Source organism: Clarias gariepinus, chromosome 18 (genome assembly GCF_024256425.1).
Source record: "Clarias gariepinus isolate MV-2021 ecotype Netherlands chromosome 18, CGAR_prim_01v2, whole genome shotgun sequence".
NCBI lineage: Eukaryota > Metazoa > Chordata > Actinopteri > Siluriformes > Clariidae > Clarias > Clarias gariepinus.
In genome coordinates, this window is record NC_071117.1 from 1167243 (window position 1) to 1184515 (window position 17273).

The window sequence follows — 17273 nt, forward strand, 5'->3', positions numbered from 1 at the left end:
TTATTTTATAATAAAAATCTTTTCTTGTAATTTTTCACCACAAACAATATTTATTTAGTTTAATTTGTGATAAATAATTTGTTATTTGTACATTGACAAACCCCTGCAAAATATATGTGCCATAAAATAATAATTTTGGGGGATTTGTATTAATCGTTTCGACGAGTGTCACGTGCCTAGGGTTAATTATAATAGTAATAATATATTCGATAATAATAAACCTTTGAATGCATGTCCCAATATAATATTTGAAAGAGATTTTTTTTTTGGGGGGGGGGGGGGGGAATCCGTGGCAGGGGGGCACTTTAGCGCATAACACGTGTTTGTGTCCGCGGTAAAGTGAATTTGATATTCGCATCTCCGAATTCAATAGCTGCGTAAATAAACCCGCGAATAAGATACCCAGATATATTTCCTCTCTACATTGTCTTTAAGCTCCATCCGCCTTAAATTATACATGTTTAAAAGCATTAACACCATTATTCTCTACGGCGCAACGGATGATTTAGGGATCATCGCAAAAAGCCGCACACGAACAAAAAGCGTAGAACGATATTGATCTTCCCTTCTGTTTAGTGCCTGAAGGATCAAAAAGTAACTTTGTTGCCACACTGGAAACAAGAAATGCCAGACTAGTACTGCCTGATAAAATATTCATGTTTAACAAAAATACAGAAACATCAGCGTACACATAGGAATAAATGAAATGACATATATAATACCGAATGTTTCCTTATATATTGTTCCTCTGGAATTAACATGCCGACGTTAAACCGTTATTGTTGCACTATGGTTCCACTTTTTCTCTGATGTTATTTTAATTTACTTGTATTAATGATCCATGTCTTTGTGTGTCATTATTTAGTTTCGAGTGTCCGATAAAGAAAATAAAGATTAAATAAATCAATAAAGAAAAGTATGAATTAGAATAGGTACTTTCCTATTATTATTTTTCACTAATTCCCTCCCGTTCATTGCGCCCTACCTGTCATATCTGTATTCACCACTAGTGGGGCGCCACACACTTTGAGAACCACTGCTATAGTCAGAGCTTAAACACAGGGACTAGTACTGTGGACTCTACACGTACTGAAATGGATACGCTTGATTTAAAAACATTAAATCAATGATTAAAAAAATTGTAAAGATATTATAAATAAATTGTAAAACTTTTAGTTTAGAGGAAGGAGTCTCCAGTGTCAGTCAGAGGTCAAGCTGTAACCTTATGTTTTATCTCCAGGGCAGTTGAGGTCATGCTTCTTTGTGGTTTCTCAGTAACATAAATAAAAAGCTTCATTTTCTCTTATTTGCTTGAAGAGAGAATAAAGAGAGACTGGTGAGGGAACAAGTGTTTATAGCTGCTATAACATAAGGGAGAACAGGAACTCACCCGTCTCCTAAAAATGTAATCCTTTCCAAATCACTGTAGTATAACCACAATTACTACTACTACTACTAATAATAATAATATTTCTAAAATGAATTCATCACTTAGTAATCCTCTTGCCCGCCAACTCCTCTGGAGGCTCTAACTGGCACATTTGCTTTTGGAAGTTTTCTTTAGTCATGAACGCCTGTTATTCTTTTTCCCACACTGTCATGTCTCTCCACACACGGTCATGTTTTTCCAGCCTATCATGGTATTTCAACACCCCTGGACGCCCTACCCACACACTGGTTCCCCATTCACAAATTATGTCTCCTGGCATTTAAGGAAGTGCAGCGCAGTTCCTCTGTGCCGGATTATTGTGTGCTCCACAGCCCAGTTCCCTCCTGTTTCTTTCTTTCTCTGGACCTCGGCCCAGTATTTCGTTTACAGATTCCGCTTATCGTTTGTCACTTCAGATTTGTTTGACCTGGCACCGATTGCTTCACGTACACTGACCCACACTCCCCACCCTGACTCCGCTATTGTTTGTCTCTTCCGGATTTCACACACCAGGACATCTGCAGGGGACCTGACTCTGATCTTTGCTATTACAGACCCTTCCTTATTAAAGTCCACTTCTGTTTTCATTGCGTAACGGCACTCAGGGGCGATCGAAGTTTAAAACATGGGAGCTTTGACTCAGAGTTGTACCTCGAGCCTCCACGCCCATTACCCATACAGTCCCTGTGTTACTATACAGGTGTATCACGGGCTAAGTAACACTAAGCACTGCTCCTCCTTTCTTCAGCACTTTCATAATTAAACTTACTAAGACTTTTTATTCTTGTGTGATGTGTCTGTTTTGGGTTCTATCAGCCTGCCCGACTCGCTCGGCCCCGTGACATCTTTTCCTTTTAACATTCATTAATATATATTTTTACATTTATTCATTATTTTAAAAAATCACTCTGGAAATCTGAAAGTTTTTTACTGACTCAGAAAAATGTAAAAATAGTAAAAATTCATAGGACTGTACATAAATAAACATGCTGCATATTTTAATGAACTAATCCAGCCTGACCTCCTAAATGTGGTTTACAGACCTTCAGACTGTAGAGTGTTCAGTAATAATGAAGTAGAGTTTTGGTGTTTATTTTCCAGTGATCATCTGTTTAATAATAATAAGTCCGGTGCGGATCCTGAGGCGACTAAAGCCCTCGTCATCATCACAGATGGAGCTCCTTCTGATTTAGACAATAACGTAATACATCGCTGTGAGGAGCAAAACATCGCTCGCTTTGTTATTGGGGTGAGTCAGTAACACACAGACCTCATCACCTCTCTATCCTCCATCCATCCATCCATCCATCCATCCGTCCATCCATCCATCCATCCGTACACTTATCTCTCATCGTCCATCAGTCCATTCAGTGTCTCCCCTCTCCCTCACTAATCCAGTGCTGTAATGAAGTTGTTTCTCATCATTAGGTGGGGCATCAAGTCAAATTAGAGAAGCTGGAAAAGTTTGCCTCAAAGCCGAAAAGGAACAACACCTTCATGATTAACAACTACGCTGGACTTAATGAACTTTTGGATAATTTACAAAATAAGATCTTTGGCATGGAGGGTAATGAAAACACTTCAGTTTTCTCAATATTTCTGAAACCAATATAAAAAGATATTCATATAATAAGTAGCATGACCCAGAACATTTTACTTAGTGTGCTGAATAACTCTGTTTTTTATTTAAGTCCCATTTATTTATTTATTTATTTATTTATTTATTTATTCCCGAAGGACATGAATAATTTTGTGCTATTTAATGACACCAAACCTTTAATGCTTTCTGCGAGCTCCTACAAGCTCTTAACAACAAAAAGTGTAATACACAAAGATAATTTAAAATAAGTGACAAAAGACAACACAGAAATTAACTATAACTATAACTATACAGGCTAAAGTTTCTTTTATGTAATCTTTTACATTTAAAAATGTCAAAAATTATTACATTTGTATAAATTATTTAGACAAATAAGAATACATTTACTAAAATATATTTTACGAATTTTAACAAAATATGATAATGACGATGAATGATGCTGATGATGATTATTATTATTATTTTTATTATTATTATATTAACTGCATAGGTAATGACCAGTAGGTTATTAGAACAGTAACACAGAGCTCAGGGAACAGGACAGTGAATTGATCTCGTGTCATTTTTTATTTGTAAATTATTATAAGAACTATTTAGCCTAATTAAGTCTAATTTTACAATTTTAAATAAAATATTCTTCGTTACCTACTAATTTAGGATTACCATTTTGTAATTTTAGTTGTAAAACTTGTTTATAGCTTGGCCTTCCTTATGTTTTTTTTAATGTTTTGATTAAAGTTATTTATTTTGTTAATTTTGTTAATTTTGCTTTTTTGGTTTCATGGTGAAACAAACAAATGATAAGCAGATTGAAGTGCCATGACTGAAGCTTTTTTATATAAGAATAAATAAATGAAATAAATAATTGTCACTAATGAATAATGGGGTTTGTGTGTTCAGGAACTCGGGGCATGTTGTTTAGTAAAGAGCTGTCTCAGAGCGGATTCAGTGCTGCAAGTGACAAGGTACTGATCACACTAACATCAGTTCAATTCAACTTAATTTTATTTGTATAGCGCTTTTAACAGTTATCATCATCGCGAAGCAGCTTTACACAATCAAAAGAAATTATAAAAGTTGTATGAAATGTCAATGTGTATGAGTCAACATCTGTCTAAACAAACAATTAAATTCAAATGTTTTCATTCAGTTTTACTTGTTAAACACTTTTAGAGCAGAAGGCATCAGGATCTGGTAACTCTGAGTGAATAAGTGAAATATGTAACTCAACAGAGAGAGAGAGAGAGAGAGAGAGAGAGAGAGAGAAAGAGTGTAAAACACTTAGTGGGTCGTGAGTAACTCGAAGTGTTGTAAGTGGTTTGTAAGACAAGCGAAAATTTATAATAAATTTGAACTTTTAAATGAGCAAGGTCTTGATATATGAGTAGTACGCATGCGCTTTGTCTGCGGAGGGTCATGTGATCACAACTAGGCCAATGGTTCTTCTCATGCTCTCACTGTGGGATTGTGGGTGATTGTCTCTAATGCTCAGTCTCAGTGCGCGTTCGTCACTCATCAAGTCATCATCCGTATGCGTGTGGACTGTTTATTATAACACTGTGAAGTTAAATGTCTGTAGCAGTGTGGGAGATCATTCTCTTTAATGACAACGCAACATTGGGTTGTCGAACGAACCACCCGAGTTTTTATCATTTCTTATGGGGAAAATCAATCAAATTATTTATATTGCGCTTTTAACAATTCACATTGTTGCAAAGCAGCTTTACACAATCAAAATAATTGTTTAAGTTGGTATGAAATGTAAATGTGAATGTTTAGAGAATCCAAGATGGTGGCGTGGCACTAGCACGCAGCGGCCGCTCCGGAGCCAAAATGGTGCTACGTTGTTTACTTTTTGTGTGTAGCGCGTTTATTTTACCCTGTGCATGGACATCGTCGCGACTGGTGTCTGTACATACAACTGTCAGACACTTTTGTACCTAAATAAACTGGTTAACGACATCCAGGATGAGCTGCCGGAAAAGCTATGTGACCTCGGCTTGCTGCGTGAACCAGCGGCCGGAGAAGGAGACATCGGAAACGGTGCGTGAGAAAGCGGAAGCACGGCAAGCTGACGGGAGTCTGTGCTGGGCTAAAAACAAACCCTAGCCGACCAGCTCTCCCGTCATCCAACGTCTACTCCCTGGACAATAAACTGGACTACATCCGACTACAGCAGGCTACACAGCATGAGGTTACAGACTGCTGTGTCTTTGTTTTTACGGAGACATGGGTCAGCGACAGAGTACCGGATGCTGCCATTCAGCTAGACGGGCTAGCATAGTTTTGCGCTGACAGAAATGCAGCTCTGTGCGGTAAGACCTGCAGCGGAGGCTTGTGTGTTTACATTAACACAGAATCGTGAAAAAATTCTGTGCTAGTTTCTAGTTATTGCTCATCGCTGGTGGAGTTTGTGACTGTTAGATGCAGACCTTTTTATTTACCATGGGAATTCACCACTCATTATCAGAGTATACATTCCACCTAGCGCTAATGCTAAGGAAGTGCTATGGGAACTGTATACAAAGATCAGTGAACTGCAAAATACACACCAGGATGGACTGTTTATTGTTGCTGGAGATTTCAACCATGCAAATCTCAAGTCAGTGCTTCCTAGATTCCATCAATATGTGGACTTTGCAACGAAAGGGGAAAACACGAGCCCCGCCCCCACCTCGGCTACTCAGACCACATCTCTGTTATGCTAATTCCAGCATACAGATCACTCGTCAGGTGTTCAAAACTGGTTCTGAAGCAGGTGAAAACCTGGCCAGCAGGAGCCATCTCTGCTCTTCATGACTGTTTCGAGAAGACTGACTGGAACATGTTTAGGGAGGCTGCAACTTACGGCGACTTCACTGACTTGGAGGAGTACACATCATCAGTGACCAGCTACATCAACAAGTGAACAGATGACGTCAGCGTCTCCAAGAGCATTATCTCACGATCCAGCCAGAAACCGTGGATTACAGCGGAGGTGCGTGCACTTCTGAGGACCCGAGACTCTGCCTTCAGAGCGGGAGACAAGGTGGCCCTTAGAAGAGCAAGGGCCAAACTCTCCCGGGCCATCAGAGAGGTGAAGCGCGCACACGCCCAGAGAATCCACAACCACTTCAGAGACAGCGGGGACACACGGCGCATGTGACAGGGCTTACAAGCCATCACTCACTACAGGATGATATCACCTGCCTGTGACGGCTCCCTCCCAGATTCGGTAATCAACTTCTACGCTCGGTTGGACAGGCAGAACGACGTGGCGGCAAGAAAGACCACCCCTTCTCTGAACGACCAGGTGCTGTGTCTCACTACAGCTGATGTGAGGAAAACTCTACGCAGAGTCAACCCACGTAAAGCTGCTGGACCAGACAACATCACAGGCAGAGTGCTCAGAGTATGTGCAAAACAGCTGGCAGATGTTCTTACCAACAGCTTCCACATCTCTCTGAGCAGCGCCGCCGTTCCCACGTGCTTCAAGGCCACCGCCATCATCCCCGTGCCTAAAAAGTCTTTTGTGTCCTGTGTTAATGACTACCGTCTCGTTGCACTTACCTACTTGAGGTGCTTCAAGTGGCTCGTCATGAGACACATCAAGACCCTGCTGCCTCCCTCACTGGACCCACTGCAATTTGCGTACCGTCCTAACCGCCCAACGGATGACGCCATCTCCACCTTGCCCTCACACACTTGGCCAATAAGGACACATACGTTCGAATGCTGTACATAAATTTCAGCTTAGCATTCAACACTATCATCCCCCAACAACTGATCGGGAAGCTGAGCCTGTTCGGCCTGAACACCTCTCTCTGCAACTGGAACCTCGACTTTCTGACCGGAAGGCCTCAGTCAGTACGGATCAGGAACTGCACCTCCAGCACCACCACACTGAGCACTGGGGCCCCACAAGGCTGTGTGCTTAGTCCAACACAAGCGCAAACACACTGACCTACCAAACTATCGTACACACCAACCTGTAAATGGATTACCTTTGCACTAACTTCTTAATTATTGCTGCTGTGTTAAGGAACGTTTACTGTTTTCCCACTACCTCAACTCATCACCTCAACACCACAGAGTATTATCTTATGTTATGTCGTGTTTTTCGCACTTTCACTTTGTTGCTCTTGTTTACACATTTGCATGTGCACTTTAAGTTGTCTGTAAAAAAAAAACGTATATAGACTTCCTCTTTGAGTTAGCTAATTAGTTTTTAGTAATTTATCTTGTTAATTTATGTTGTCAGGTCAATCTGTTTTGCCTCCGCTAGCCAGCTAACTAGGCCTTCTAGTTAACTAGTTTAGTTTTTCTGTTAATTTATGTTGTAAATTTATGTTGCATGTAGCACCTTGGTCCATGAGAAATGTTGTTTTGTTTCACTGTGTACTAACTGTATATGGTTGAAGTGACAATAAAGCCTACTTGAACTTAATAAGACTGTCCCTGATGAACAAGCCGAGGATGACAGTGGCAAGAAAAAAACTCCCTGAGATGGTAATAGGAAGAAACCTTGAGAGAAACCAGACTACACACTGTATAAATGCAGATCATTTACTGCTATCTGTTATCACCCAGATGAGGATGGGTTCCCTGTTAGGTCTGGTTTCTCAGGGAGTTTTTCCTTGCCACTGTCGCCCTCGGCTTGCTCACCAGGGACAAACTGACCATTTTGATTCATACAAATTCACATTTCATACAAACTTAAATAATTCTTTTGACTGTGTAAAGCTGCTTTGCGGCAATAATAATCGCTAAAAGCGCTAAACTCCCTTAAGTTTGTATGAAATGTGAATTTGTATGAATCAAAATGGTCAGTTTGTCCCTGGTGAGCAAGCCGAGGGCGACAGTGGCAAGGAAAAACTCCCTGAGAAACCAGACCTAACAGGGAACCCATCCTCATCTGGGTGATAACAGATAGCAGGGATTGATCTGAACTCATACTGTGTGTTAGGAGGCTGAAAGTTCAGTATAACAGGACATAAGACATAAGTCTTTAAGTTCATATGGAGGCCAGTTCGTTATTGGAGGCTAAGGTAGACTGTAGGAAATTCCAGTCCTGAACTATCGAGTGACTGCAGTCACGAGTCCTCAGAGAACAGCTGTCTGCATTAGCCGAGGACAGGACCGTCTTCATGGTAAAGTGGAACTGTTCCCACCACACGTGTCCCAGAGAAACCACACAGGGCGTCCATGTGACGAGATCTCTAACCAGAAGAGGGACACCAGGATGAGTCAGACAGGTCCAGAGGACAGAGTGGGTCTGGATCACTGGATGATTAAAAAGCTCCCTTTCACACCCTATACATATCCCACTCGTTCATAATGAAAACAACAGCCCACTTTTACACCCAATACACAGTCTTTATTTTTGTACCTCTCTTAAAAAGCAGTTCCTGTTCAACTAAAGACACAAGTGAACCTGGCATTACCATGGTGTTTTTTGCTGCTTACCATAAACTGCTTTACAATCCACACAGACCCTGTGACCAGCAGTGGCAACATTCCTGTCACCTGATGTGCTGGTTGTACACAGTCACAGGTGCAGACAGATATTCCTCACAGAGCACACACCCATACACACACTATGGGCAATTTGGGAATGCCAGGCAGCCTAACCTGCAGGTCTTTGAGCTATGAGGGGAAACCACACCAAGCACGTAGAGAACATGCAAACTACATGCACATAAAGGCGGGAATTGAGCCTGGCTAAGTATTGAACCCAGACCCTAAAGGCTCAAGACACCACCATGCCACTTGTGTTTTTGTTACATAATTATCGCCAGTATTGTTTTAGATTGTGGATAAAACACTGAATTACTGTAGAAGGTGTGTCCAAACTTTTGACTGGCATGTGTTTTGTTTTATTCATTTATTTATTCATTCATTCTTTTTTACAAAAAATAAAATTGCAACAGTTGTATTATTATTATTATTTTTGAAGGGGCATGCAATTCTTTCACAACCCAGCTGAATGTGAGATGGAAACGGAGCCATGCAAGCTATTATGAAGTTTATATTCGTATATGAGGACATTGTGCTTGTTTTGCCACCTGCAAAAATGTATTCCAAGCTTACATTATAAAACATTTACTAAACTATTATTCTTTTCTTTTTTCCCTAATCTTTCCTATAATTTTCCATACGTAAACTATGGATATCACCAGTGGAAGAAATTCTAACCCAATGTAGCCATCAAATGCAATTAAGATTTAGCAGAAGATTTAAGATTTTAAGATTTGGGTGAAATGTTATGTATATGGAGTCTGAATGAACTCAAATTTTATTTGTCACATACACAGCCATACGCAGTAAAATGCTCATTATGGAGTTACATGTGTATACGATAATTTTTTTAAAATCTGTTTAAACACAAACAGTTCACCACTTCTTTATTAATTCCAGGACACTCTCATACTGGGAGCGGTTGGATCTAATCATTGGACTGGAAACCTGTATGAGGTCACAGGATCTGAAGCTTCGATCAGTGAGATGGAAATCAAAGACATAAACCTAAATAATGATTCATACAATGGTATGTTACACTGTTTGTTACACAAGCACATGTCTCTGTTTCTTTGAGCTGTTAGTGGCATGTACTTTACACGTGATTAGTCCAGGTCTAATGCAGAACCTCAGCAGCTGAGCTTACACTGTCCTGGTTCTGTAATAAGGTGACATTTCAATTCAATTCAATTCAATTCAATTCAATTTTATTTCTATAGCGCTTTTAGCAATTTTTATTGTCGCAAAGCAGCTTTACACAGTCAAAAGAATTATTTAAGTTTGTATGAAATGTGAATTTGTATGAATCAAAATGGTCAGTTTGTCCCTGGTGAGCAAGCCGAGGGCGACAGTGGCAAGGAAAAACTCCCTGAGGTGGTAATAGGAAGAAACCTTGAGAGGAACCAGACTCAACAGGGAACCCATCCTCATTTGGGTGAAACAGAAAGCAGTAAATGATCTGCATTTATACAGTGTGTAGGGTGGGAGGCAGTTCAGCTATAATAGCTGATGTTAATTGATGTTAATATGGAGTCCAGGTAGTTATTGAAGACCCAGGTAGACTTGTAAGAAGTTCCAGTCCTGAACTATCGAACTGTCAAGTCCCCAGAGAAACAGTTGCCAACACCAGTCAAGGCCAGAACCATTTTCTAGGTAGAGAGAATCATCCCCAGACACCAGACGCATCCCAGAGAGACACACGGGGCATCCATGTGACGAGATCTTCAGCCAGAAGCGGGACACCAGGATGGGTCAGACAGGTCCGGAGGGCAGAGGGAGTCTGGATCACTGGCAGCTCAGAAACGACATGTGTAGCTCGACAAAGAGAGAGAAAGAGTGAAAGGGGGAGACAGGAGGAGAGAGGAAAGAGAAAGAGGGGGGGAAAGAGAAGAAGAGGAGAGATGGCAGTTAGGTATGGTCACAGTCACACAATGTATAATGTGAATGTATATTAACTGTAGAGTGCAAGCAGAGACTCCGGCAGGACTAACTATGACAGCATAACTAAAAGGAAGAGCCAAAAGAAAACACAGACATGAGGGCTTCCTGAGATGTAAAGCAAACAATCACCTCACCGTCAGCAAACCTGAGTGATCAATGAGAGTGAGGAAGACAGCATCCAAACATACCAGTTCACCATAATACTCTACGTCCATGAGTCCCCCAGATCTGCTCCTTTACCTATGGCAAATCTAATTATAAAAATGCTTGGTTAAATAAATAGGTTTTTAGCCTGGACTTAAACACTGAGACTGTGTCTGAGTCCTGAACACTATTTGGAAGACTATTCCATAATTTTGGGGCTTTGTAGGAAAAAGCTCTGCCCCCAGCGGTATTTTTCATAATAGGCGGTACTGACAAGCAGCCTGCATCCTTTGATCGAAGTAGGCATGGCGGTTCGTAAGACACTAGCAGTTCGCTCAGGTACTGCGGCGCGAGACCATTTAATGCTTTATATGTCAAGAGTAGTATTTTAAAATCAATGCAAAATTTCACAGGGAACCAATGCAGTGAAGATAAGATAGGGGTGATGTGCTCATATCTTCTGGTTCTAGTGAGGACTCTCGCTGCTGCATTCTGGACTAGCTGAAGCTTATTTATGCATCTAGCTGAACAACCAGACAGTAAGGCATTACAATAGTCCAACCTAGAGGTGATAAAGGCATGAACTAGTTTTTCTGCATCGTTTAGCAACAATAAATTTCTTATCCTGGCAATATTTCTGAGGTGAAAGAATGCTATCCTGGTAATATTATCAACATGAGCTTCAAATGAAAGGCTGGAATCAATAATCACACCAAGGTCTTTCACTGTTGCATTTGATGGAACAGAAAGGCCATCTAAAGTTACGGTGTGATCTAAAATTTTACTCCTAGCTGTATGCGGTCCTATGACTAGAACTTCTGTCTTATCCGGATTTAGCAGAAGGAAGTTAATTAGCATCCAATTTCTTATGTCCTGCACACATTGCTCAACTTTAGTAAGCTGTTTTTTCTCATCAGGTTTTGCTGAGACATATAACTGTGTATCGTCAGCATAACAATGAAAACTAATACCATGCTTACGGATTATGTTGCCCAGAGGAAGCATATAAAGGGAAAAAAGCAGTGGACCTAAAACTGAACCCTGCGGAACGCCAAACTCCACTAGAGAACATGCAGAAAAATCACCATTTAAGTCTACATACTGATAACGATGGGTCAGATAGGATTTGAGCCAGGAGAGGGCTGTACCCTAAATTCCTACTACATTTTCTAATCTGTGAAGAAGAATAGCGTGCACTGAGGTCGAGTAATACAAGTATAGTTACACAACCCTGATCAGAGGCCAATAGGATGTCATTTACTACTTTAACGAGTGCTGTCTCTGTACCGTGATGAGGCCTAAATCCTGACTGATACAGTTCATGTATGCCATTTCTATGTAGCTACTATCTTTTCCAGAATCTTAGAAATAAAGGGGAGGTTTGATATTGGCCTGTAACTGGACAGCTGACGGGGGTCGAGGTCAGGTTTCTTAATTATTGGTTTGATAACTGCTAATTTAAAAGATTTTGGAACATAACCAATGCTGAGTGAAGAATTAATTATTCTCAACAGGGGTTCTGTTATTGCTGGTACTATCTGTTTAAGAAAATGTGTCGGTACAGGATCTAATATACAGGTTGATGAATTTGCAGAAGAGATGAGTGAAATTAGTTCACTCTCTTCAAGGGGAGTAAAGTATTCTAGGTTCTGATCTGACATGGCTAGATTAACATCTGCATCAATTACATTGTTCGGTTTCAAAACCTCAATTTTATGCCTAATATTTACAATTTTATTGTTAAAAAAGTTCATGAAGTCCTCACTATTGCATGATGTTGTTGTGGAGATTTCTGCAGTGGTCTTATTTCTGGTTAATTTGGCTACAGCATTAAATTAGAATCTAGGATTATTTTTGTTATTTTCTATAAGAGTGGAGAGATATGTTGATCTAGCTACACTAAGAGCTTTTCTATAGTTCAGGATGCTTTCTTCCATGCTATTTGAAATACTAGTAATTTAGTTTGACGCCATTTACGTTCTAATTTCCGAGCGGTCTGTTTTAAAGTGCGCGTGTGATCGTTATACCAGGGAGCAAGTTTCTTATCTCTAATATTTTTTCTTTTGACTGGAGCTACATTATCTAAGGTATAGCGAAATGTCGACTCTAAATATTCAGTCGCCTGATCGAGTTCTGTGGGGTCAGACGGTGATCTAATCGAAGTTGGGAACTCTGGGAGATTACTGATAAAACTCTGTTTGGTAGTTGATGTGAATGTACGTTTCATACGGTAGCGCGGCGCTGTGCGTACATTATTACTGTGACACACTTGAATTGAGACAAGATAGTGATCTGAGATAACTTCAGATAGTGGTATTGTGAATAAATTTCTCAAACTTAATCCGAATAATATTATTAAATCTAAAGTGTGACCTGCTTTATGAGTGGGTCCTACTACACACTGATTTACTCCTACCGAGTCCAGTATGGACATAAATGCTGTTCTCAGAGGGTCTTCTGGGTTTTCAAAATGAATATTAAAATCTCCAGCAATTAACACTTTGTCTACAGAAACGACTAGGTTTGAGAGGAAATCTGCAAATTCACTAAGAAATTCAGAGTACGGCCCTGGAGGTCTGTAAATGACAATTAGCGGGATCGACTGAGCTGACTTAATATATTGTTAAATACATTAATGTTACTATAAAGAATTTCAAATGAATTAAATTTGTGTCTGTGTTTTTGTACAATAGTCAAATTATCATTGTGAATAACTACGACGCCTCCTCCTCTACCAGTTAACCGAGGCTGGTGTATGTAGCTGTATCCAAGAGGACTAGCTTCATTTAGAGCTACATACTCGTCCTGTTTAATCCAGGTTTCTGTTTAACAGAGTATATCAAACTCCTGATCTGTGATAGTATTATTAACTATAACTGATTTAGATGCGAGAGATCTAATATTTAACAGTCCTAGCTTCAGATCAGAGGTGTCGGCTGCGCATTCAGTATGATCTGAGTTTGTGGTATTTATGTTAATTAAATTACTAAAACAGACTTTCTGAGTCTTCTAAATTTGTTTTTAGCTCGGGGAACAGACACAGTATGTTTAATATGATGAACCCTGAGTGACGACTCTATGCAGCTAGCAGACGGTTGGTTTAGCCTGTCTGTCTGCTCCCTGGCCTGGGCTCTGGATTGTCACCGATTAACTAGGCCTTTTCTGAGACTATGAGCTATACTACAGGAAATGAGAGCAGCACCTTCCCGAGTGGGATGGACATCGTCCCATCCTAGCAGGCCAGCTTTGCCCTCAAAGGTCTTCCAATTATCAATGAAGCCCACGTTGTTCTCAGAGCACCACCTGGACATCCAGCGGTTCAGTAACCATAACCTGCTGTAAGTTATGTCACCACGTCTCATTGGGATGGGACCAGAGCATACTACTCCATCGGACATCGCCTTCGCTAATTTAAACACCTCTATAAAGTTATTCTTACTAACCTCTGACTGACGAAGGCGTATATCGTTAGCTCCAGCATGTACCACTATCTTGGAGAACCTGTGCTGTCCTAGGGCCCTAAGATAACTTGCTATGTCTGGTGCTCTGGCTCCCGGGATACACCTAACCACTGCCGCTGGCGCCCCTAAAGGTCTAGCTAATTTCACGTGTCTCAGTATAGAGTCTCCTATAACCAGAGCTCTTTCAGGTTTCTCAGCGGGTGCATCACTGAGGAGAGCAAACCTGTTGGACACGTGAAGCGCAGAAGAGGTGTGCTCCGGTGGGCTAGCCTTAGCATTAGCTTTGGCTGAACGAGTATGCCGCCTAGTCGTCACCCACTCGCCCCGCTGTGAGGGCTCTAATGCCGGAGTCGGGGGCTGGTTATCTCCGCCTGCGGCACCCAGACTGTCCGCTACAGGAATAACACGGCTCTCACACTCTCTAACCCTCTCTAAAGTCTGGATGCGCTCCTCTAACGCTGATATCTTCTCCGTCAGAGTGCTCACTAACACACACCTATCACAAATAAAATTACCACTAACGACGGAGGAAGAATGTCTAAACATCCTGCACTCCACACACTGAACGAGCTGAATATTATCCATTATATCGTACCTGAGTCGGAGATTAGTTGTTTGGAGCTGAATTCCGTTTGTTGTTCTTAGAAGAAGAAACTTGCGCGTTCTCCGAAAAGCGCAGAAAAAGGCAAAACCAAATAGTATGAGATGTAAAAACTAGTTGCTATTAATTCAATTCAATTCAATTTTATTTGTATAGCGCTTTTAGCAATTTTCATTGCCGCAAAGCAGCTTTACACAGTCAAAAGAATTATTTAAGTTTGTATGAAATGTGAATTTGTATGAATCAAAATGGTCAGTTTGTCCCTGGTGAGCAAGCCGAGGGCGACAGTGGCAAGGAAAAACTCCCTGAGATGGTAATAGGAAGAAACCTTGAGAGGAACCAGACTCAACAGGGAACCCATCCTCATTTGGGTGAAACAGAAAGCAGTAAATGATCTGCATTTATACAGTATGTAGGGTGGGAGGCAGTTCAGCTATAATAGCTGATGTTAATTGATGTTACTATGGAGTCCAGGTAGTTATTGAAGACTCAGGTAGACACGTAAGAAGTTCCAGTCATGAACTATCGAACTGTCAAGTCCCCAGAGAAACAGTTGCCAACACCAGTCAAGGCCAGAACTATTTTCTAGGTAGAAAGAATCATTCCCAGACACCAGACGCATCCCAGAGAGACACACGGGGCATCCATGTGAAGAGATCTTCAGCCAGAAGCGGGGCACCAGGATGGGTCAGACAGGTCCGGAGGGCAGAGGGAGTCTGGATCACTGGCAGCTCAGGAACAACATGTGTAGCTCGACAGAGAGAGAGAGAAAGAGTGAAAGGGGGAGACAGGAGGAGAGAGGAAAAAGAAAGAGGGGGGGGAAGAGAAGAAGAGGAGAGATGGCAGTTAGGTATGGTCACAGTCACACAATGTATAATGTGAATGTATATTAACTGTAGAGTGCAAGCAGAGACTCCGGCAGGACTAACTATGACAGCATAACTAAAAGGGAGAGCCAGAAGGAAACACAAACATGAGGGCTTCCTGACATGTAAAGCAAACAATCACCTCACCGTCAGCAAACCTGAGTGATCAATGAGAGTGAGGAAGACAGCATCCAAACATACCAGTTCACCATAATACTCTACGTCCATGAGTCCCCCAGATCTGCTCCTTTACCTATGGCAAATCTATTTATAAAAATGCTTGGCTAAATAAATAGGTTTTTAGCCTGGACTTAAACACTGAGACTGTGTCTGAGTCCCGAACACTATTTGGAAGACTATTCCATAACTTTGGGGCTTTGTAAGAAAAAGCTCTGCCCCCAGCTGTATTTTTCATAATACGCGGTACTGACAAGCAGCCTGCATCCTTTGATCGAAGTAGGCGTGGCGGATCGTAAGACACTAGTAGTTCGCTCAGGTACTGCGGCGCGAGACCATTTAATGCTTTATATGTCAAGAGTAGTATTTTAAAATCAATGCGAAATTTCACAGGGAGCCAATGGAGTGAAGATAAGATAGGGGTAATGTGCTCATATCTTCTGGTTCTGGTGAGGACTCTCGCTGCTGCATTCTGGACTAGCTGAAGCTTATTTATGCATCTAGCTGAACAACCAGACAGTAAGGCATTACAATAGTCCAACCTAGAGGTGATAAAAGCATGAACTAGTTTTTCTGCGTCGTTTAGCGACAATAAATTTCTTATTCTGGCAATATTTCTGAGGTGAAAAAAAGCTATCCTGGTAGTATTATCTACATGTGCTTCAAATGAAAGGCTGGAATCAATAATCACACCAAGGTCTTTTACTGTTGCATTTAATGGAACAGAAAGGCCATCTAAAGTTACGGTGTGATCTAAAATTTTACTCCTAGCTGTATGCGGTCCTATGACTAGAACTTCTGTCTTATCCGGATTTAGCAGAAGGAAGTTAATTAGCATCCAATTTCTTATGTCCTGCACACATTGCTCAATTTTAGTAAGCTGTTTTTTCTCGTCAGGTTTTGCTGAGACATATAACTGTGTATCGTCAGCATAACAATGAAAACTAATACCATGCTTACGGATTATGTTGCCCAGAGGAAGCATGTAAAGGGAAAAAAGCAGTGGACCTAAAACTGAACCCTGCGGAACGCCAAACTCCACTAGAGAACATGCAGAATAATCACCATTTAAGTCTACATACTGATAACGATGGGTCAGATAGGATCTGAGCCAGGAGAGGGCTGTACCCTTAATTCCCACTACATTTTCTAATCTGTGAAGAAGAATAGCGTGATCAACGGTGTCAAAAGCTGCACTGAGGTCAAGTAGTACAAGCATAGTTACACAACCCTGATCAGAGGCCAATAGAATGTCATTTACTACTTTAACGAGCGCTGTCTCTGTACTGTGATGAGGCCTAAATCCTGACTGATACAGTTCATGTATGCCATTTCTATGTATATATGAGCATAGCTGCTCCGCTACTATCTTTTCCAGAATCTTAGAGATAAAGGGGAGGTTTGATATTAGTCTGTAACTAGACAGCTGACAGGGGTCGAGGTCAGGTTTCTTAATTATTGGTTTTATAACTGCTAATTTAAAAGATTTTGGAACATATCCAATGCTGAGTGAAGAATTAATTATTCTCAACAGGGGTTCTACTATTGCTGGTACTAT

The 17273-nt window shown here is 40.9% G+C and overlaps 1 protein-coding gene across 1 annotated transcript in view; it reads left to right on the plus strand.

The window, feature by feature from the left end:
• The window catches only part of LOC128506731 (integrin alpha-M-like), a 226098-nt gene that overhangs the window by 81413 nt on the left and 127412 nt on the right, over positions 1 to 17273 (plus strand). The window contains exons 9-12 of the mRNA XM_053477300.1: positions 2531 to 2678; positions 2858 to 2996; positions 3930 to 3994; positions 9426 to 9555. Coding sequence (XP_053333275.1) covers positions 2531 to 2678; positions 2858 to 2996; positions 3930 to 3994; positions 9426 to 9555 — 482 coding nt within the window. The remainder of the gene's footprint in view (positions 1 to 2530; positions 2679 to 2857; positions 2997 to 3929; positions 3995 to 9425; positions 9556 to 17273) is intronic.